We start from the raw sequence: 23,582 nt of genomic DNA, 5'->3' as shown, positions 1-23,582 counted from the left end.
TTTGTTAGCGCCGTGTAAAGGGAAATCGCGGGGTTTTGTTTTGGTATTAAGGGCCTTAAAGATTGCTGGCTGACACTTTGCACGCGAAGGCCAGAGCGGTGCGGGGAGAGGGGACACGGGGCTCGGGCGGACACAAAACGCACAGATTTCCCCCACACACACTTGCTTCGTCTGCCCCTAATTTATTTTTTTTTTTTTCCCCCGGGTGCCAGTTTGTGTTTTGTTTTTGTTTAGCCCGCAGCCTTCGCAGATTAAACTCCCACTTAAAAAGCAAACCTGGAACCACTCAAGGTCTCCCAGTTTGTAACGGTTTTAATTTTTTCCTATATTTATTTAGTCCTGTTGTTTCGTTCTTGGGGGGGGGTGAGGGGCGGGGGGGTGAACTGGCTGGCGTGAGTCACCCAGATGTGCGCGGGGAAGACAAGTGTTTGGAACTGGTCTCCTTTCGGTGCCTGGTCTGCAGCAGCGTCCGTCCCTCCGTCCCACATGGCAATTGCTCTCGCTGCCTGCAGCATCCATCAGCGTTGACAAACTCGCTTAGAAAGTGAGGAGGGGAAGGAAGGACTTGGCCACGCTTTCCTAATTATTCCCCCTTAAAACCACCCTTTGTGGCTTTTGGCCCTTTTGCAGAGTAACTACTTCGCAACTTTAGGGAAAGGGATAAATAAGAGATGAGGAACTGACTCTTGGCGAACTCGGATGCTATGCTTTGCCCTTGGTACCCGGCTCAGCGTTAGGAAGCGGGTGTCTCGCCACTCTCGGAGGCGAGAGCGAGGTGCAGGGGAGAAAGGCTTCATCCTTGCTCAGTTCAGCGATGCTCTCTGGGTACCCCTGCTTATTCTTGCTCAGGAGCAGCTTGGGAAAATACAATAGCCGGGGCACCGCAACGGTAGCGATCTCGAAGCTCCTCTTGCATCGCTTTTGCAGTGGGGTCAGTGGTTTACAGAAATATTAAATGCTAAAGGAAGGGTGGGGGGAGAGAGACCAGAGCTAATGGTAAAGGTCTGCCAAATGTCACCTCGGTGTTACAATGACAAGAAAACATACTTTCCTTACAGCTCTCCCCCTAAGAAATTTGTTCTGAGGGATTTGACAATCTTGCAGATAAAGTGACTGCTTGCTACACTTAACTGATCATGCTCCCTCCCGGCCGGCCGGCGTTTCCTCGCCGCACTTAGTAATACCTGTGCAACCTGGCTTGTAGTAGCATTGTCATTGATTTCCAAGGTAACTGCTTTTTAGCTCTTCCGAGCAGACATACCTGCGGAGGGGGGGAAAAGTCTTTTCCCCGCTCCCTGGAAGGATGATGGTAAAGTGCTGTATAGGAAAAGAGAGGAGGCTTCTCTAAATTTTGATAACCGCAGCCGACAATTTAGAAATAAGACACTTCTCACAGCCAACATGACAGTGGATTTTGAGCATTCAGAAAACACCAGGCCAAAAAACTGGAGACATCTTGATCTTTTAAGACAGCTTTTCCAGTACTTTAAGTGAAGGCGGGGGGGGGGGGGGGAGCGGGGAAAGAAAAAGAAAAGCTGCAAGGAAAAATAATACAAAGCCAGCACAATTGGCATCTAGACAGTAAAGAAAAAAGTTTTTGAGGTTAAGAGAAGGAAAGACAAAGCTGTTATGTACCCGAGGGATGCAATTTTAGTGGGAATGGAAGATATGAGTGGTAAAGGAGGAGCGCTTGCCTCTGGGTTCTCTCTCTTCCAGCAGTTCGGCTGCTGGCATCTCAATTTGAATTGCTGGGTGAGTAGCACTTTCTGCGTGCGCGCTTTCTGTCTTGACCATTGAACTTCTGATGTGACTTCTCTCCCTCTCCCCCTCTCTCCCTCTCCTTTTCTTTCCTCCTGTGTGGAATCAGAAAAAAAAAAAAAAAAAAAAAAAAAACGGAGGGGGGAGGAAGAAATCAAGCAAGCGTCTCCAGCTGTGACCTTTGTTAGCGACGTTGTTTTTATTTATTTATTTTATGATAATCGTCTTTTTTTAGCAGGGGGAAGCGTGACTTTTCGATGACACTTTAAATTTTTACAGCAGTGGCGAGGAGCGGGCGGCAGAGCGCCGTTTTGTCGCGACACAATGGTGCAGCAGCGGGGCAGAGTTGTCGCACTCCTCCTCTTTGCCCTTCCCTCCGCCTAATTTTGGGGTTTGGTTAATGGAAACTGGGGGGAGGGGGTGGGGGATTTTTTTTTTTTTTTTTTTTTTTTTAATGCATCCAGGGTGGAATCGGGGTGTGTTTTTGGTGGGGAGGGGGGGGGGGGGGGTTCAGAGCGTGGTGTACAGCAGGTTTCGGGGGCTGATTTCTGGATGCTGAACACAATGGTAGCCAGCGAGGGAGAAGTGTGTGCGCCCGTATCAGCTGCGCGTCGCACCCGCAGCCGTACACTCACACACTGACCATGACATCACTAGCTTTGCTTTTCTTTTTCTCCTTTGGGGAGGAGGGGGCCACTTCAAAGCTTTCTTCCGTTCAGTACGATATTTCCTTAACTCTGAAACCATGAAGGTAAAAAACGTTTGAGTTTGTTTTGGTTTGTTTTTTTTTTTGTTTCGTTTTGTTTTTAAGGAGAAAAAGTTGGTTTCCAGCAGGGCACATAACGTTACAGTTAAGGGGGTTTGGAGGTGGAACGATTTAACTCTTGTCATACACAAACCAAAATTTTTTTTATTTTTTTTTGAAATTATTAAGAACAGTATGTAGTAGTTTTTAATTGGGTGCTTTTGATCCTGTGTTTGGTTGACACGCAGATTTTTCTGAATTCTTCAGAAAGCTCAGCTTTAATGTAAAAGATGAAAATTTTAGAGGCACCACATAAAAATGATTTTACCCCATGATAAAGGAGTATGAAAAATAATGCTGAATGTTGATAAATAGGAGATGTGTTTTGACACAGTGGTTCTGTGTTCGTTATCAGAAGTCCATGAGACTTTTTTTGTCCTATTAATATATATTACAGAAAGTAAACCTCCCCCTCAGCCAATTCTGTACAATGCACGTAATTATACCCAGAAAATAGAAATGTATTTAAAAATTTTAGAAAGCATCACATTTTCACTGGAGGTTTGGGGGAATCTTGAGTTTTCTGCTGTTTTCTTTTCTAACTCTGCCAAGCTTGTGGAGAGTCACTTGATCCAGGAGGAGGATTTTTGTCACTTCAGTACTCTGTGATACCTTTGCCTGAGTAACTTAGTTGATTTATTTGCCTTTTCTTGTATAAAAACAAGGGATACAATTTTGTAGAATTCATCTAAAATGAATTAATCGAAAAGGACAGTTGTTTCGATGTTTCTTCTTTCACTGCATGTTGTTGCATACGCAGGTTTCACATGGCTGGTGATGAGATCTCGTTAGCGTTTTACCTTTAGAGGAATTCTTTTTATTGGGACTTGGGGCGAAAGGCCTGATGGCGCTGTAAAAATGTGCATGTTTCCTTGCTTCCAAAATATTTGCAAGGTGTTTCAGTTCTGATGTGCATTTAACATCGCGTTTTTAGGGAAACTTTGTTGAATTTATTCAATAAATAATTGATCCTGGACTTAATTAATTTCATTGCTCAATTGTTTTGTGGTGGCGTGTATTGGTTTTTGCACATTAAAAAATGAAAACTTTTTTTTTTTTTAGAGCTTTGTTATTTGTTAAGCTATGTAATATACATTTGCTAGATATATTGTGTATCGGTATTGAGCAGTCTGCTATAATTTGTGAATACTGCATTTCAAAAAGCTGTACTGAAAACTTGGCATCATATATTAAGGCATGTGTGTGCATGTTAGTTTTTTAATAATGCTGTTATTACTGTAATTGCCAAATACAAGTGGGTATAGGCATGCATGCTAAATTTTTTTTTTCATTTCTTGCAGTTTTTTAACAGCCTCACATTCAGGTTATTTTACTGTAGACAAAAGTCACAGATACCCTGACAAAATCAGTGGAGCTATTTCTCCTGCCTGTCTAGTGCTGAAATATGCGTTTTGTATGCAAGAATTAAAGCCATTTATAATGTGTGATTTTAGAGAATGCTAGGCAGTAAGTAAAATTACATTAGTAGGTATTCATACAAAATACATAACAAATAAGGTATATCAGGGCAATTACAAGCAGCCTTTTGCTTTATATTCATTTTTTCCTTCTTCCTATCTTTTCTGAATTTTTGTGCTTGCATTATTGCGCTCGCTCTGCCTCTGCCCTCTCCACCCCCTTTATGCTCAGGACCGTTTCCTGAAGACTTGCTCAGGTTTCACCAGTCTCCTTGCTTCGTGGCTGTGTATCCAGCACACCTTGTACTGGTACTGCTTAAGAAAACGGGGCTTTTTGGTGTTAATCTAATGTATGCTGAGTCTTTCTGCTCTTTGCCTTGTTAGATATGAACGGAGGCTTGCCTGCTCTACAGAGATAATATCTGTCTAGTAATTAACTAAAGTATGCGAAGGCAGCAAGGGAGTATTTGTCAGGTTGGGGAAGAAACTGTGCCTCTCCTTTTGTAATGGAAGAAATAGATGTTGGCACCTCAGTGCCTGAAAGTTGAAGAAGTCTGAGCACTGCCCTGTCCTCCTGGTACGGGGAAATTCACCTGTTGATCAAATCGTCTCTAATTTTGAGATAGAGCATAAGGCTTGGCTGGATACCTGCAGGCCACAGTTCCTGGGCTACGAGCTGGGGTAACTCCCGTGTCCAAATCTGTGTTTAGCTCAGGCAGAGCAGACGCGGCAGAATGCTTTCTCTTTATCAATAAAGTGTTTAGAGAATGAACGAGGTAAAATCTAACTGGCATCAGTGTAACTCCAAGTGATGCTAAAGGGTCTCACAATATACAGCTGTGTCTGAGCAGGTGTTTGCCTGGATCTGACCTGGCATTGGAGGAACACCACATGGCCCAAGGATGCAGCACTTCATTTGTGTTTAAAACCTCAAGTTTCTTCTTCTTTTTTTTCTTTTTTACTTAAAAAAAACCCCAAACCATCCCAAATACTGTAGCAGTAAGATTACAGCCAACAACAGCTTTGAAAGCAAAGTGTGAGCACACTTAATACTAACATTTTGCTACTAGTGTTTTTAATTGTCCTGCATAAGGACTAACGGGCAGTAATGAGATAGCTAAACCCCAGTTCCTTCCCTTTTACGCTAGAGGATTTGGCGTATGCTAATTGTCACCAGATCATTTCACATAATTGCCTTTTGGCGAAATTAAGTGGAAATTTCCTGAACATCTTAAGCCCCTGCTTCCTCCTCCCCCCCCAGTACCTTCGCTCCCTTATGGGGAGGATGCCGAAAATGTCAAGCATGGAGGCGCAGTGCTCCGGTGTGCGGGGGGCACTTCATCATAGTTAAAAAGGGAAGGGAAGGGGAAAAAACAAAACAAAACAAAAAACCAAAACAACCCTCTTCTTTTCTTGAATGAATTGCTGGACACTTAGAGCCAGGAAGCTGATTTGGTTGTTTCGTCTGAGAGATTGCTAATAGAGCAGGGATTTTTTGGTTGTGGTTTGTTTTGGTTTTTGTTTGGTTTTTTTTTTTGGAAAGCCGGCAGTTCTTGCAAGAGAAGGTAGGCGCTCGCTGGCCTGGGAAGTGGTTGGGGAGGGAGGGGGAAGAAGCAAAAGGATGTAAAAGTGTGGTCCTCCCATTATCATCACATTTTTTTTATTAAGGGGAGGACAGTGGGGGGTTGTTGTGGGTTTTGGGGGTTTTTTTTGGGTTTTGGGGTTTTTTTTGTCAAGCTCTGTCTGGGGGGGGTATTGTCCCAGCACATGGATGTCAGTGCTCCTGTCATCATTTGTGTGAAAGAAGAAAATGAGCCTTTTTTTAGCAGGGCGAGTTGTGATTATCAATGGAGGCCTTGTCTCCCGCTACAATGGGCAGTTAGCTTAGGGCAGGACCTTAGGCAGAAATCAGCTACATTAAACTGTGAAAGGGCTCAGGCCACTGCATCAGCCGTAATGGAGCAAGGGGAAGTAGTTTTCAGGAGAAAATGCTTAGTCAGGTGTGAAAGCATCCTTAAAAAAATAAAGTGCGACTCCACTAGCTGCACGGAGCTGGGTAAAATTAAATCTTCCACCTTTTCAGGAAACGCTCAGTCGCTGGCACTGAATTTTTATGCCCGGGAAGGGGATGAGGACCAAATTACATATAGCTGGTGGGTTTGGTTGGCTTTAGCTTTTCAGTTAACTGTAATGGTTTGCAGTTTCCTTGCTGAAGTTTGGGGGTGCCACCCGGCGCAGCCGCTGATGCAGGTGACCCCTGGGGCCAGAATGGTTCTTCCTGACGGGCACTCTGCTTTGGGTGTTGGTGTGACCCTGGCTGGAGACGGAAGAATATTCCAATATTTGCAGCAATATTTGGGGATTTGCCTTTTCTTGCAACTTAGTTTTTTGATTTTGGGGGGGTGTCATTCCTAGGCAGAACCAAGGAGAGATCAACCTTTAGAAAAAAAAAAAAAAAACAAAACTGTCCTCTTACGAGCATCTTTGGAGCTGCAGAGCAGCTCAGGAACATCTGTTAGCATTTCACTGGCCATAGTCACCATAACTGCAATAGCACCATCTGGAAAATACAGGGAGACAAGTTATAAACCTGTTTTTTTAATACGAACTGGTATTGAATGGCACCCTTTGCTAAGCCCAGGGAGCAACTCCAGGAGGGCCTGCTAATTCAAGACCACTGTCGACCTCCTGCATCCACCCTGGAGGAGGGGAAAAGGCTGACAAACCCTCTTCTGTGCTGCTTTTGTTTTATTGTATTAGGCTCATAAAGGCACTTTCAGGCCCCATCTTTCTTCAGCAGAAAGGGAAGCAACTGGGGGAGATGGGGAAGAGGAGAGAGAACATGGCAAAAAAGACAGGCGGAGCTCTAGCTCCATTTGTTTTCAGTGTCTGTTGATTAATGGGTTTTAAGGTGAATGGCGAGCTCTCATTCTTCCTCCCTTACCCATAGAGGAGGAAAGGGAGAGAGCGCTCCAGAGGTCTGGGGTGCCCAGTAGCCCGTCTCTGCCTGACGAGCAGAACTTGAGGCTTTAAGGACACGTAAAAGGTTGCCCTGGGTCGGGGAAGGGGGTCCCTCCCTGGCAGGGGCCGTTCCAGGCTGTGCTGGGGCAGGAGCATCCCCCTGCCCTGGCCTTGGCCAGGGACACATGGGAGCGGGATCTCCCTCCATCCCTCCCTCCGATGCTGCAATGGCACGATGGCTTGTTTTCAGACTGGGTGGCTTTTTTTGCAGACCTGCTTTTGCTTAACACCACGTTATCCCAGCGAGGACAGATCCTCTTGCCTCTCCGGCGTGTTTTTCTCTGTCTTGAGTTGATACCATGTTTTTATTACCAAAGCCAAACAAGCTACGAATTTGCAAACAGAAATTGCAGTAACAAACTCCCTATTTAAAGGTTGGTTTCTCTTTGTGTGCTCAACAATACAACAATACGATGTTTCATCTCGTGCAAGTCTTATGTTGCTTTCAGAGACTTGGGAACTATTGATTTATACAGCATGTATTAACTTCTTCAATAAATGGGGAGTATTCATCAGTGGGGTGTATTAAATTGGGCTGTATACGCATAGAAGCATCTTTCATCCTGTTAATGAAATGTCCTTACCATGCAACAAACACTAATACACAGCAATTTATACACACAATCCCCTGCAGTTTAAATCTGAAGTTCAGGTTGGTTTTTTTCTTTTTTTTTTGTTCCCTAAAGGCACCTATCAGAACTTAGGCTAAATGGATCTCAGTATCCCTCTCAAACATATATCAGTCCAAAATTTGTTGTGGTTTTGGTGTGGGGTTTTTTGTTTGGGTTTTTTTCTGTTTGTTTGTTTTTTTTTTTCCATTCCAGAGCTCCATTATTGTTTAAAGTCATCCGTGTTTAAGCACTCCCAGAAGCATTTCAGATTCATATAGAGAGATTTAGTAGTTGAGTCCCTGTGGGGACAATTTCCTCTGGTTTGCTTCAGGCGGGGGTTATCAAGAAAAGCAAACTTCTGTTGTTTTTTTGCAATTCTTTACCGTGCCCTCTAACCCAGCGTATGAGACCCCAGCTTTCAGCGGAGAGGAGTGATTTATCAGCAGATGACTTGGTACTTTGTAGATGCTGGGATTTCTCTCTAGAAATCTCCACTTGGTCCTGTCCTATTACCGCCTGCCCCGATGCTAATCTGCGCGTACCCGTGCAGCTCCCCTTTCTGGGCCCGACATAGCCATAAATGGAGTTCTGCAAGTTGCCAGAGAAATTCCTGCATCTCACAATGGCTTTTAGCTTAAAACTGCCCTTGATAAAGTACTCGCAAATGTATGTCGGAGAAGGGCCTTTTGCGGAGGGATGGCTAAGGTCAGCTAATAGGTGTCTCCTATCGATGGCTTCTGTGGTTTACCTTTCATTGCCAGTGGATGGGGTTAGGACCACACTTGTTACTCAGGCAGAGCTCCCATTGACTTCAAAGGAAGATGCGTGTGCGGGATTAATCCTGCTCTTTCCCAGCTAGTCCTTTCTTTTTCTCTTTTCCAAGGAAGCTTGGTTAATTTTAGGAGTGCTGCTCTCAAAGAGGAGATTATTTAGCATGTTATGCGTGATTAGCTTGGCTTGCAAATTGTGCGTGCTATTCTGAGCGGACATGCAGTCCCTTTTCCCAGTATGTGATAAGCAATGCAAAACAATACAAACCTGGCCTGGGATGGTGATACAGATGCAGACCAGTTTCCAGGGGCAGTGGATCACACTCCTCTGTCCCAAAGAGCATGGTGTTGAGCGTGTAGGTGACAGTTTTCCCCTTTTCCCCCGGTACATCCTCCTCACACCTCTGCCCCAGCATCATCAGGGTGGGAAAAAAGTATCCTATCCTTACACCTGGTACCTTTACATGAATTGTCTGTTTGAGTGCAGAGTGGTCGTCCAAATAAAAATTACTTAACCTGGGGAAGAATTTGCAAACTGAGGTTCAAACTCCTCTTGGCTGGTGATTTTTAACTTTTTTTTTTTGCTTTTTATCTTTCTCTGAAAGGTGTTAAGTAAAATACGTAATAACTTAGCACTTTTGCCATTACGTGGAGATATTGTGGGGGGTCTTGGTATATCAAAGCAGTGGGTGGTAGTTCCCCACAGTTCACATGTAACCCCCTATAATATATCTGGCTTTGGTGATACAGGCGTGTAAGTCCAGCTTTCCTTTCACGTGTTGTTTCTTGTTTGTCGGCTTAAGTCTGACCCCCTAATGTTATTCTGTCACTTACTTATTTTTTTAACTAACCAGTTCCAGTTTCTATGAAAATAAGCTCTCCGTGGAAGACAGCCCTCAATGTTAGGATCTGGGTGAGGGTTTTTTACAGTGGTGGTGAAGATAGAGTTGGGAGAGCACAGAGCTATAGCAGCTACCAGCCACACTTGGTGTCACCTAAAAGAGGGTAAAAATTCACACAATTTGTGGCCAGCAAAAATCCCTCTTATTGGGCATGATTGTTTTTTGTGAACCAAGTCCAGTGGTCATTTGGCAGATAATGCCGTGTGTTGTTGAGTAGATAGCTGCCTGCTGCTTTGCATGGTGTGTAATATGATTTATTATGTGAAGCCCTTGCCAAACCTTTCAGTTACTTTCGGACTGCTTTGGTTGGTTCGCTTGGAAAAAGAACAGATTTTGGGTTAGAGCATCTCCTTCAGCTTTTCTGAATTAAGGGGCTAAATCCCCATAGCTACTGATTGAGAAACCATTACGGGTTTGCACGGCCAGAAGTTGTCCTTGGTTGTACAACTGGCAGAAGACCTGACCCACAACCCATCCAACACAACGTGCTGTAATTCGTAGCGTTGGCTGTCACGACTCCACTCTGTCACGCATTGCGGCCACTTGTCGTGGGACTCTCCTGTGCTACGAGTGTGGTATTGGAGGGGGGAATTGTTCCACGGAAGGGCTGCAAAAAGAAATGCAGAGGGTAAAAGTTGTGGGAAGCATAAGCACTGCTCTTTGGCTTGCTTCTCTTGGATGCACGCTTCTTCTGCAGGTTATCCAAGGGATGAGTCAAATAGCGACGTATGGCTGGGGGGGGTCTCCTGGGGTGAGAGTGGCTGCAGGAGCCAAAGCTGAAGCTTAGCTTGACCAAAGCACGGTGGAAGGACTTCTTGTTCATGCAGGGGATGACTGATGTTTCTTTTCCTTATAGCTCTCAGTCTGTCTTCCCTCTTCCTTCCCCCCTGTCTAGAAAATCATTCTCAGAGAATAACTGAATTATTTTTGAAATGCTTTTAAGGGCAGCTCACAGCGTTCGAAGCGAGATCAGATAGTGACTTGTCTAAAGAGGGTGCGTGTTTGGGGGTGCTGGGGAGCGAGCGGTGGGGTCGGAGACGGACTCGGACAGGAGAGCGCTGGCAGACCCCGAACGGCAGCGGCGCTATCAGGGGCCGCCGTGCTATCACTGCTTTATTTTAATGTGATTCCTTTTACTTGATGTTAATGCAAGTTGTTCCTTACTTAAAGTAATAAAAGGAAATGAAGACACATTCTAAAATGAAACCTGACTCTAATCCATTCATCATCTAATACCAGCCTCTTTATCTTTGCTGGTACCTAATCTGGTTAAATGTCCCTGTTGTAGGATTTTAGTGAAAATCCTCTATGGGGAATAGGGTTTTTTGCAATTGGATTACTCGCAGTAAATGGTCCAGCAGTTCGCTTGTTTCAGCTTAATTTTTCCTTTGTGATCTTGTAAGGGTAAGTTGCAGTTCAGCCTGCCTTTTTCTTTCATTCATTCACTCCTCTTTTTTTTTTTTTTTTTTTTTATTGTTGTTAAGAAAAAGATGTTTTTTTCCTCCTCCCCAGAGCTAGGAATGTGACAGGGAAAACCTCATGATATCTGCGTGATTATTCCCCCCGCAAGAGTGTTAATTTCAATGGCTTTATCTGGGGTTTTTTTTGCCATTATTTATATAGCTGAATATTTTAGTAGCCTAATTCATCAGTATCCAGTTTCCATTTATTAGCGCTCTCTGATGAATTGATAATTAATCAGCTCTTCTAAAATATATATATATAAAATATGCAGGTGATCGCTTGTCAGCTTAATGCTTGCTGATGAAGGGAATACTCTAGCACTACAAAGGCTTTTTATCTGGAGTATTTGCAATGAGCAGTAAAATGCAGAACTGCAAGCGAGGACAGGAAGGGGAAAGGAAAAGACCTACAGGTCAGTGAGCATTTGGGTCTCGTGCTAATTAAATGGGGGACTCTGTCAGCCCCTCACTGAGGAGTCTGCCTGCATTTTCGAGGTGAAGCGCAAGATTATAAAATAAAAAGGAAAAATTTTAAAGAATTGCTGTTGCTCTGTACAGGAGCACGACGGGTCAAAAAGATTAAAGGAAGTCAAGAGCAGCGAAGGTGTGTGAGGAGGTTTTAAGCAAGAGGATGGGAAGACAGGACACCAAGACGGGATCTGGAAAAGTCTGAGGACTGTGTTGAAATCCTCAAATTTCTCTATGTCATGCCTCGTGCTGCAGTGGGGGGTACCCGGCACTCCTCTAACGCCATCGACCTTTTTGTCTTGACAGTCTAACAAAGTGCCAGTTGTGCAGCACCCACACCATGTACACCCTCTTACGCCGCTTATCACGTACAGCAATGAGCACTTCACACCGGGAAACCCTCCTCCACACTTACCAGCCGACGTAGATCCCAAAACAGGTAGGTGGGAAATAGTTTGGGGTTTTCTTCTGAGAGTGGGTGGGTGGATCTTTGTTTTGCGTATTAGGGGAAAAGAGTGCGGGAGGAAGGATTTCCCATGCTGGAGCACCAAAGGGGGCATGTAAAATGTCAAACGCATGCAAGAACACGACCAAAATAGTTTCTTTTTAAGCCAATTAGGCTTCAGAAGGAAACCTACTGAGTGAATTTTCATAAAGCTCTGGCAGGGTGACACCAGAGTTGCATGTGTGGGGTCGTTCGCAGGTGTGTTTCTTTGCGAGCATGATACCCCATCTAGTAGTTGGATCTACCAAGTGCTTGGTTTGCATGCACGACCCAGAGAGTTAAACATGTACGTTCTGTGATCTGCACTTACAAAATTGCAGCTGGAATTTTAAAGGTGGTGGGTCATGACCGGTTTCAAAATGAATCTCTTTTAATTCCCCAAATCCCATTGTTTCTGTGTCAGGAGTTCAGCCATTTTTCTCCTATAATGTTGAATTTTCATCCACTCTAACTACTTAGCTCCAGCTTTATCCTTGCAACCCTTTTCCCCAATGTAAGTCTACCCAACTCTCAGTTCAGCCTGAAGGGCAGTCTGCTTGAATATAGAGCACCGCATAAAACCCTGACTAGATTTATTGGTGTTATAGAATAGAATTTACATGTTATTCTAACTTTTTAAGAGTCCCTTTTTAACCTGAGGGCCCAGAGAAGTCAAACAGTGTCAATATTCTTTCTTCGGGCTGCACCGAGTTCCTAGTGACGGTGGTTTTGTTTTTGTTAATCCAAATCCCAGCTAGTTAATTGGAAAGTACATCAGAAACTGAATTCACGTCAAAGGAATCGCTCTGTGTCGGCCCTAACGTATGCAGACAATTCATCTGAAGCCCAGCCCTTCAGCGAGGCCGTGCATTAGCTGGTTTTCACTCCCTCTGCTTCAATTGGGGACCCCCTTTTAATTGTGTTTAATGCTAACTTCACATGGCTTAAAAGGAATCCATCTCGCCATCCCTGGATATTGCAAGTGAATGGCGTAGTCAACCTCTCATTTAAATAATGGCAGTACAGGGAATAGCTTTTAAATGGTTATCGTAAAACATATGATTAACGTCTGTAGACTGTTTACTTTTCTTCTGTGAACATTCTTTCAAGTGTTCAAATAGCTCGCTGGATGGTTAAAGCCCAGTTAATCTGTTTGGGTTCTGTAATGGAGAAAAAGCAATGTCTGCATGAAAATGTCACACAAGGAGATTTAATTTAGAGATTAAAAGCTTCCTGAGTGACTTAAAAAAATAGTTTTTAGCCACGAATACAGTACCCCTTCCTTTTAATGCTCTCTGTTTTAATTTTGCTTCTGCTGTGTAATTGTGCTCTGGCTTGTTAATTGAAAGACCCAGTCTTGTAACCCTTACTCCTCTGAGTAATTCCTACTTGCTCTTAAGGTAAGGAGCGCTGAGATTTAAGGCTTGCGTCTGGAGCTGGTTTCTGCTCTCCAAGTAGGAACTGCACTGGTTTCAGAGGGCAGATGGGCTCCCTGTCCTGCCCCGCACACCTTTGGTATCTGCTCCCAAGGGTTCTCCACTCCTAGGTGTTGGGAAGGTTTCCTAGGTTTGCTCAAAAGCAAACACAATTTGCAATTACAATGACTTTGTAGCTCATTTTGGAGGTTATTTTGGAATAATGCCACGCTATGGAGTGCACAGTCAAAGTATGGGCAGGGCTTGGGCTCTTTCGGTGACTTTGAGACTAAAATAACCATGAAGTTGATACAGGGACCATCTTTCCGTTGAGCATTTAAGACAGCACCTAGCACAGCATCACACCAAAACTATAGCTGAGACTCCTAAATTCTCATCCTAAATAACAAAACAATTATCTCTGATTGGAGAGGTGACCGAGGGAGCGAATAATATCAGTTTTTCTGGTTGAATCGCATTTAACAAGATGCCAAGAGGCTCACTTTATAAACCAAGGGAGCCCTTGGAAATCCAAAGTGAAGTTATGAGTATTGTAGTAAAAATGCATAGATAGCAATTTAGAAATATATGTGCTTTTTCCTTACATTTTATTTTTTTCAGTGTCTCAACACTAACGCTGCTTTATGTTTCTCTTCCATAGGAATTCCAAGGCCTCCACATCCTCCAGATATATCTCCTTATTATCCGTTATCACCGGGCACTGTAGGACAAATCCCCCATCCGCTAGGATGGTTAGTACCACAGTAAGGAGTTCCATTTTTTTATTTTCCTTTTTTCTTTTTTTGATGTGTAAAATTTATGTTAAAAATCGTGTGCGTGCGCGCGTGCGCATTCATGTGTGCATTAAGATAAGTCTGTTTGCCAACTGCCACTTCATTGAGTGGTTATGAATTTACCCACCTCATGAAGATTAATTAAAACGTATGCCAGGTCATGTGGTCTTAAACAAACATGAGCAGTTGGACACAGCTTTGCATGTCATCTCAACCAGCTGATGGCTCGTGAAACATGAATTTTTAAACCCTTCTGCAGAAACATCCTTTTCTTGTTAATGCCCTTACACTGCACCGCACGGATTTTTCTCAGATTTGCTTTTCTGGGGGCTCCTGGTGGTTCTCATAGACTCTTTTTTTACCAGGGCCATGCTCACTATAAGTGTGCAATTTTAAGTTTCATTGGCCTTCCCCGTTGAAACCCCTTTCATTTTTCTTGCGAAACAGTAGAGCTTCACATCGGCCAGAGAGCAGCATTCCTGGTTGAGATGTGGCTGAGCAGTTGGCATCTGAGGAATGGAATTTTCTTGCAAACAAGAAAGAGGAATTAGTTTACTTTAAAACTGGCTAAGAGAAAAGCTGTGGAAAGTTAGTTTTGGGGTTTGTTTTCTTTTCAGCTCCTTGTATCCCACTTGCAGAGCCTTGTTGGGTATGAGGTTCCCTCCAGTAATTGAGTCCTTATTTTGGTTTTTTTTTTTTATGTTGCCATCTCCGCAATGGGTTTATAATGCACTTAAGCACTGCCTAGGCCTTTTGTACAGTATATTTGATTTAAATACTTATAAAATACATTTGTGTTGCTGGTTACAACGCTTCTCTGCATTATAAATTGAGACTATTATCCTATTTTTCTCACATAACGGGCCTCATCAATTTTGGGGAGATCTTATTTCTTTAGAAATGAATTTGCCCAAAGCTAGAAATAGTTTGTTCCTGCTCGAGGTTGTTTGGCCAGCTGTGCTAAAATACCTCTTCACAAGTTTGCCCTCCATAAGGAAGTGGAGTTCATAGCCCATAGGAGAGCAAGGGGTCCCCACACAGCCCCAGGTCTTGAGCAGGGAGCAGGATTGACCTCAAAGGCTTTGGGGGCCTTTCTCAAGCACAGAAGGGTTGGATGCAGGAGGGCTGGAGCTTAGACCTTGGCCTCAGCTGCCTGCTTCTGGCGGCTTTGCAGGCTACCCTTCCTCTCAGGGTGGTTGCGCAACGTCCTTGGGTAGAGGCTCTCCCACTCTGAGGGTGAAGCATGTCCACCAGCTGTCCACAGAAGGCTTTTCTCCAGAAGAGCACAGCATGAGCAGAGGAAAAACCCAGAGCGTTGCTCCCTAAATTCCTCCTCATTTGTGGTCATTTACTTTTTACGTAGGACACTGTGAATGCTGGTGGAACGCGTGTCGGCTCCTTTTTTTCTTCTTTCTTGCTTGCAGGGCCTAGCTGCAGCACAGCCAGCTCACGCTCCTCTGCTGCAACTGCTTAGCTCGAGTTTGCACAGTAACAGTCTCAGCATTTAAAACAAATACACTCAGCTAATGCCAAAAGTCAGTAACATTAAAGACCTGAGAGCCAAGGGAAGAAATTGCTGGCTGTCGTTGACCTGTGCCTCATTGCTCATCTGTGTCTCAGAGCCGCATATCTTTACGTGTCCAGACACAGGTTTGTCCTCGTTGAACCTCACGTCATGGCTGCCAAACCCACCTGAACGTTGCCACGTGTGGCCGGTTTAATCGGGCAGGTGCTAATGGCCACCTCTGTCACAGGAAGATTTAGTCATCGCTGCTGGTTTATAGCAAGTCGACACCCGTGGCATGCTTATCTACCCACAGCTCTTACAGCTGTTCTGAGTGGGTTTTGTTGAGGGATGATACCGTCACGTTTGCTTTTGCTCTAAGACAGTTGCATGGCCAACTTTGCAGAAGTAACCCAAGGATTTTATTTCCCCTCTCGTTGCCACTCATGCTTCACCATCAACTTCCCAGCCCATCTGTCCTCAGCTGGCCTGGATGTCTCTAGCATAGTACCCCCCCAGAAAGCATCCTGCCCAGTCAGATGATGTATTTGAAGGACAGATGAAAAGAACTAGCCAGCATAGACAAACCTCAATCAGAAAAAGTTGTGTGTCTTTCATGAGGATGCTGTTTTGCATGTTGCTGTATTTTTTAATTATTGTAATGAGGTGTGATTGTCTATTGGTTACCCACAATACTTCTTGGGGACTCTCCCCCGGTAACTCTTGTCAACACTTGTTAATCTGACAAAAGGCTACAAATTAAGCTCTGTTAATTTAATGTTTTCTCACCGAGATCTAAATACCGAAAGAGGCCCAAAGCGCAACTGAAGTCCTTTGATTCACTGTACTTTATTTTGGTATAAATTTACATTCATTATTGTTTTCCTTTGGATGTGTAGCCCTCAATTAGTGTGATGGCTCCATTAAAGCAAGCGAGACTTCGCCTTTAATTATTACAACAAAACACCTAGTTTCAGCTTGGGGAGAGGGTCTCTATTGACATAAGCAGAGGTTATAAAATTTAATTAGCCATTCCTATCAGATTTATGGCATTCAAATTGTTCTGTGTTTCTTTCCTTTGATCCTTGCTGTACAATCCCCAAGATTTTTGTTCTGATCAAATGAGAATAAAGCTTACTGTGCAGAGAGAAGTTTTTTGTTGTGTGTTTTTTTTTTTAAAAAAAAAAAACCAACCTTTTTTTCTTTCTCTCATTCTCTTTTTCCCTTCTTTTTTGCCAGGCAAGGTCAGCCAGTGTACCCAATCACAACAGGGGGTTTCCGCCACCCTTACCCAACAGCTCTGACCGTCAATGCTTCCATGTCAAGGTGAGTTTAAATGCTGAGGTCCTGAATCGAGAGCAAACGTAACTCCTCCTGCCGCCCTCTTTAGAGGAGGGCATTCCATCTAGGAAGCATATTTCTGAAAGCACTTCAGTTAAACAGTCATCCTTAGTTTTTCGGTGGGGCGGAGGAGGAGAGGACTAGGGGTACCTTCCCATTTGAGGAGAGAAAGGTGTCCTAGCGCTGTCGTTGGGCTTTAAGAATTTGTTTTGGAGGGAGATGTGGAGGAGCGGGAAGTCAGCTTTAAAAGCCGAACTAAATGAAAAAGCTGGGAGAATGTGACGTTGAAAAAGCAAGAAGGAGAAGTCGTGACACCTTTTGCTTTGTCGGTGGCTGTCACCCAGAGCAGCGCTCTGTGTGCGAGAGGGGAGGCTCGGGAGGGAGGAGGGCTGCTCTTCAAGCGGAGTTGGGAGGAAGGTTATTGCACTGTGTTTTCCCCTACCAAAGCTCCAAACACTGATAGTCGACATAAAAGGGCCTGCCTGACCCTCTAAAGCTTTAGAAGTATATATTTCTCCCCCTCCCTACCTCCAATTAATTCCATCTAATTTTCCAGGGGCTGCTAGTTTTATTTACAAACCGGTTGGCAGCACTATGTTTAAGTAATCACTAATTGCTCCTAATGATAGTTTTATTTTCTGTTCATCTGATTTTCAGTCTGGTTAATTAAATCGGTGGAGGTTTAGACTTTCCTGATGGGCTGAAACAGCTAATCCATTTTGATGATGGCACATAATTAAATTAGCATGCATTACATAGCAAAGTTCCACGTCCCTTCCCTGCTCTGTCCCTTCCTCTCCAGCTCTACAGTTTAATATGTGAAGGTCGGTGTGTAGAGGATTTAAGGAGGAAAAGATTGGGGCGGGGGGGCGGGGAACACACCTCATTGAGAAACGGAAACCTGTAACTAGAGCTCCTGAGTGAATGGGTAGGGAAATGGTGTGTTGTGTGCTTTAGATAAGTAGAGTAAAAGCAAAAAATTAAAATTTGCCCATGTTGCTCCAACCAGATAGAGAGACAACGGGAAAATCAACTTTAAAAAAAAAAAATATTAATAGACACAGCACAGGAGAGGAAAAGTCCTGGGTTGGGGAGAGAGCTGCAAATTTAAACAATGGTTCCCTCCCTCCATTTAATCTTTTTTTTAATATCTATAAAGGACTTGCAGGCATGGTGTGAGGCAAAGTAGAGGTTGATTTAGTTTAATTATTATTAGAGAGGCTAGTCATTTGAGGGAGGGGGGGAGATGGGGGGGGGAGGCTATATTCCCAAGATAGGCTTTATGAAAGGTATCTAGTTAAAAAGAGTACACAGCAAATTAAATACATTATTGTGGTAATGGGACGACAGAAGTAGAGGTCTATTATACTTATGGCAGTTATAGGAAATGTAGGCTCCTTGCCCTGTTCTAGCACATCCTTTGATATTCATTCCATTCAGCAGCAGGGCCAGGACTTCTCAGAATTAAGTGATGGGTCATTATACTTTAAACACCATGGAGAAGCCTAGATTGGCAATTAAACAGCACTTGCTGACACTCGCTTGTGCCACCCTGTGACCCCCTTTAGATTGAGTTGTTGGAGCTCGGGGCCCTCAGCCTGCTAAATTGGTAGCAGGCACTTCTCCTGACGAGGGCTGGCTCTGAAATCCGCCGGCTTCAAAGGGAGCAAGATCATGTATAAACCATAATGTGGGTGCACCGTGGCTCAAAAAATAAGGCAGGAATAGATGAAATGTTACAAGTGCAAGGGGAAAATGAGAGAATAATGACAAATCTAATGCAACTCAAAGCAGAATTGTTGCACAGAAAAATGCATCCCACTGCTTGTGCATAAAATCAAGGCAGGCAGATGACATCCAGTTAACAGAAACATGTCAACAGTGAAGTAAAGTGAGAGTGAGTAAGAGAGAAGCCCCTGAGACAGCCAGGAACAAAAAATTAGTTGTCCTTAACAAGTTAAGACTCATCATTATATTCTGGCTTGGAGCCATAAAAGGAGACAGTGGTGTATAATGAGCTGCTTAGAATTTTTAGGGTGTTTATTGCAATTCATGGAATACTTGTCTAGAGAAAAAAACATGGGGGGATGTCTTAGGCGAAGGTGAGGGGTGTGCATATAAGCGCACAGCCTTTCTCTTTTCTCTCTGACACGCGCCCGTACGCGCACACATGCTCAGGCGCACACGCAGACTGATGAATAGATTTAAGATGTTTATCCTTTGTTTCAGCCCAGAAACTTCTCTCCTGGTTTCCCGTACGTGGGAACACCCTCTGGGCAGACTGTGCTCTGATACGTGGTTCGACGCGTGTTTTCTCATGCCCGGCCGTATCAGCTGGAGTGCCGGAGCTCAGGCACGGGACAGCCCTTGCCCCTGAGTAGCCAGCCTGGTTGGGAGATGGGGCTGGCGTGCCCGGGGATGCCCACGCTTGCCTGCAGACACGCTGCCATTCATGGTTGCCTTCGGGGCAACAGCCCCGCGGAGCCCCCTGGTACAAGCCTCGGGGTGGCTGTGTTACCTCTGCCCAAATGTTGAAGTCAGGGCAGACCCCTCCATCCCCCAAGACGACGTCTGCATTTTTCCAGAGCCTTCCTTTAAAAGTGTTTCCCATCTTTGCCTGCGTTATGGTATAGACCTTTGGAGCATATAATGCTTCCCAACCCTGCATATTCCCTAAGCTTAGTAATTATAGTTCATTAGTTAGAGTGTGCTTATGAATAGTTTATAAAAGGTTAATGGGTGACTAATAGTGATTTTCATAAACGGTTTAGACTATTAAGATAGTGTCTTCAGGTTGTTTTAACCGCCTTGCAACTCCTTTCTTGGCTTGTAGCATCGCCCCACTCACTTCGTGTGCATGCAACATGTTTATAACATCTCTTGATCCTTCATTACCCCTCTATAATATGCTCTTAATGTAAATTGAGACAGGGTTAACTGACTGATGGGCAAACAGTGGACCCACTATGAAAAAACAACTGCTGTGAGAAGAAATCAGGAAATAATTTAACAGAATTACACCAGACAAACGCTGCACAGCAGTTAAGTGGTGACAGTGGAAAATACCTTCTGTAATTGAAATTTCAGGGGAAATTCACTTTTGCTGAATGTAATTACTGAAGTTGGAGTGTATCCAGGAACTTAAAAATTAACACTCTCCCCCTACTCGTATTGCCATGTGAGTGGATGTCTACGTGGAAGTAAATAGGCACTTGGACTTTGGGCGAAACCACCACCCAGCCCACTGAAGTCCATGGGATTCTACAAGTGACTTTGGGTTCTGGAGCATGTTTTTGTAGCTCCTAACATAGGACGGGGTGTGTAAGTCTGTTAGGTAGCCTTCTGTCTTGGAGGGAGAGAGATTCAGTGTGAAATAACGAATGGTCATTGGTAACGAACACACAACTTCCTTGGAGAAACTGCCACCCCAAAAATAACAAAATAACTACAGAGCTGCAGCTGCCTGTTCTTGAAGGCTGCCATGTCTCTGAAGTTTAGAACTCAGTGGGTAAAATCTCAGCCCAGCCGAAGTCAGTGGAGGCTTTGCCATCATCCTCCAGGCTTTCACACAACGTGCATACCGAGGCATCTCCTCCTCCACTGCTCTTCCTCCCCATCTGGTCACTCTCCGATGTGCAAATACTTACTCTCTTCCTCCTAAATGTGATTGTGAAAACATTTTTCCCATAATTAGGGAGGGAAGTTACTTTTTTTGCAGAATTTTCTTCACGGTCCTCAATTTTTTATTAGCTGGAGGTACTTAAATCTTCGTCGAAAATAAATGAATAAAATAACCCCCCGTCTTCTGTTGAATTTGTTTCCTTTGGAAATCCTGACCACACAGCAATCCACCTTGTAGGCAGACTTCATTTTGCAGTGTGTGTTAAATTTTGACTAGATCCTCATTTGAGAAGCCAGTCTATGACCCAGTTATCATTGACATGTCATGGGATCCTCTTCAGAAGCTGAACAAGCACCATCCTTTGTCCCCATTAACTCCAGCTCTAATCAGTCTTCTGTGATATTCGGAAGCCCTTCTCCAGTGATGAGTCTAGTGTTATTCAGGTCCGCTCTCATACCTTCTGTCCTTGTGCTACCACTGCACTCAGCTCTTCTTCCTTGCTGGTATATGCCTGCTGCCCTTCCCACTGTGTCCTCATGTCAAACAAGCTCAGCTCTTCCTGCCTGCTCTCTGAAGGTGGGCTTTTCGTCTCCATCTACATCCTTCATTGTCCCGTCGTCACTGGCTCTCATTCCAGTCCGAACCCGCTAGCCCCAGCGGCACAGTCCTCTCTTGAACACTGGCTCTTGCCTAGGACAGACAGTCATTCGATAGGATGGGTGTCAACTTTTTATCACCATGCTTATACCGCTTTCAGTGGGGTCAGGGTTTTGCCATGGGTTTTATTTTCACCCATGTTTGTAAGTTTTGGTTTTTTTTTTTTTTTTCAAGAAAGCTCTTAACTGTCAGCTTTTATTGTTTGCATTGTACTATGGCTGAAGGCCCCAGGCACTGCGTGAACAAACTTTTAAGTTTGTCCAATCAAAATACACACACACGCAAAAATAGAGAGAGGGAGAGCAGAAGAAAATGATACAAAGGCCCAGTTTGTGTCTTGCTGATGGTGAGGCAATTCTGTGGCGTAAGTGGGACCAGGACATCGGTCTCCGTGCAGCCTTGACGTTGTTTTCTCTTCTGAGCTACCACGCACCAGAGCGTTTCCCCAAACAGGCATTTCTCTCCCAGCTATTTCTGTGAGAGAGCGGGGAAGGCATTTTGATAATCCACGTGGAGATTTGCCTCCATGGGCCTTTAGCAGAAGTAGAAATCCGTGGAGGAATAACCATTTTGCTGCCCGTTTTCCCCTGCCATCACACCCTCCTCCTTTCCTTGTCTCCGTGCCTTTGGGAGGAGCCGCAGTTCTCTGCGGTTTGAACAATTTCACATTCTCCCTGCTCTTCCCACCACTGCCTTCAAAGACAAAATACTTCTGTCTAATGACCCTGAGTACTACCAGCTGATAGACAAAGATCCTCAGAGCTGGTAGTGGACAGTACCTCTTGTTCATGAAAGTACTACTGTGTCATCTTGTGAATGTAGGGAATGTCTAGGCCGTTTGGGGAGCGGGGGGGGGGGTTAAGCTCAGTAATGGAATTTATAAGACAGAAGAATAAAGAAATCCCATTATATTTCTGACGCTTGTACACAGTCTACTTACCCATGGTATATCACACCATTTTAAATCCCGTTTGATAGAAAAAATCATTGTATATTGATGACAGAAGAAATAATTCTTTATCCTATTGCGTGTTCAGTATTCTCGAGGTACTTTATTTGGGCAAAATAGGTTCAAAATCTGGGATGAGGATAGGGATTTGCAGTGATAAAAACCCTTGCCATTTGGCATAGTCACTTTAGCCTTGGATTTTTGGGAAAGTTATTTTTTTAAGCAAATTTTTAGGCTAGATCACATTCCCTGGAAACCTGTTGACCTCAGTGGAGGCTTTCTAAGGGAAAGGCAGTCAGTCATAGCGTGCTTTCCTTAGTCACTGCAAAACCTTTCCCACACTGTTGAGAAATAATGATAAGAAGTCAGTCCTGCTTTTGAGAAGTTTGTTCATTTTGGTTAAAAAGTAAAAAGTCTGAATGATTGTGCCATGTTTGTGCTGTGGCCCCAACCGAGCAATTAGATTCATGCAGAAGGATTGCACATCCCTCTGAATCCAGTTGCAGGATCGGAGCCTGTCCATGTATATGACCATAAACCATAGAGCTGACAGCATTTTTTCTCTTTAGAAAGGCTAGACTGTTATTTTGTATGAATTTAAGCCTTCCTAGATTACCTTAATGGGTCAAAAATTGACTTAATTCCACAATCTTCCCACCTTCTCTTAAAGCAGTGTGGCTCAGAAATTTATTAGACACAAATAAATATTTTCTTTTGCTCCATCAACAAAATGTAGCTAATGAGGCATCTATAAGGATTATCAAAAATGCACCTAGATTGTGTTTGCATTAATATTTTATTTTGCTGTCAATATGCAACAAAAGATGTCATCCCAAATTCACAACATGATTCAGAACTATAAAAATTGATTCCTTGGTTGCCACGGATAATTTCTTAGCAAAGGAATGGACTGGTGGATTTTCTTGCAGGTAGCTGAAATTCCACTTTCATCCAAGTTCATCCAGTTGAATTTGCCTTTTGTTAAAGATGTTAAAAATCATGATGTCTCATGTCAGTAATGATAATGAAGGGGAAGATTGGCTTTAATGACATTAGAAGAGTCATTATGTTTAATTTATTGCTAATTAATGCTGCCAGCTTTCATATGCTTTGTCTAGCTGTCATGTGCTTGTTATATGCTTTTTTTTTTTTTAATGTGTGTACACGTCCCTCCCCATTCATTCATTTTTATTCTGACGATTTACACAGCTTTCTCTCCTCTAGGTTTCCTCCACACATGGTCCCGCCACACCATAGTTTACATACAACTGGAATCCCTCATCCGGCCATAGTCACACCAACAGTCAAACAGGAATCTTCCCAGAGCGACGTCGGCTCACTCCACAGCTCGTAAGTTGTTGCTTCCCGTGTTTTATTATTAGAACACCCAAAGCATCACCTGTGCATGTGTGGCTTTTAAAAAGACTGGGGTTTTGTAGTATGTTTTTGCTGTACAATATTTTTTTGAAATTGCTTTTTCTCTTCTCTTCTAATTGATTGGAACGTGGTTTAACTACCAAAGTGTGTCAAAATAATGGTAATGGTCTTTCAGAGTCATTCTGTGACATAGACGAGTAGTTATTAATTGCATCTATTTTAA

General features: G+C 43.8%; 1 protein-coding gene across 14 annotated transcripts in view; it reads left to right on the top strand.

Annotated features, from left to right (window-relative positions):
* TCF7L2 (transcription factor 7 like 2) overlaps positions 1-23,582 on the top strand; it is a 182,376-nt gene that overhangs the window by 142,420 nt on the left and 16,374 nt on the right. For 5 of the 14 annotated variants that reach the window (XM_063338153.1, XM_063338157.1, XM_063338158.1 and 2 more), the window contains 4 exons: positions 11,523-11,655; positions 13,777-13,879; positions 16,653-16,739; positions 23,192-23,332. In XM_063338153.1, the coding sequence (XP_063194223.1) occupies positions 11,523-11,655; positions 13,777-13,879; positions 16,653-16,739; positions 23,192-23,332 (464 nt within the window). The remainder of the gene's footprint in view (positions 1-11,522; positions 11,656-13,776; positions 13,880-16,652; positions 16,740-23,191; positions 23,333-23,582) is intronic. The other 9 variants (XM_063338159.1, XM_063338160.1, XM_063338155.1 and 6 more) reach the window with 3 other exon arrangements.

The sequence above is a fragment of the Chroicocephalus ridibundus genome, chromosome 6 (genome assembly GCF_963924245.1).
Source record: "Chroicocephalus ridibundus chromosome 6, bChrRid1.1, whole genome shotgun sequence".
Lineage (NCBI taxonomy): Eukaryota > Metazoa > Chordata > Aves > Charadriiformes > Laridae > Chroicocephalus > Chroicocephalus ridibundus.
This window is presented reverse-complemented; position numbering and strand designations above follow the sequence as displayed.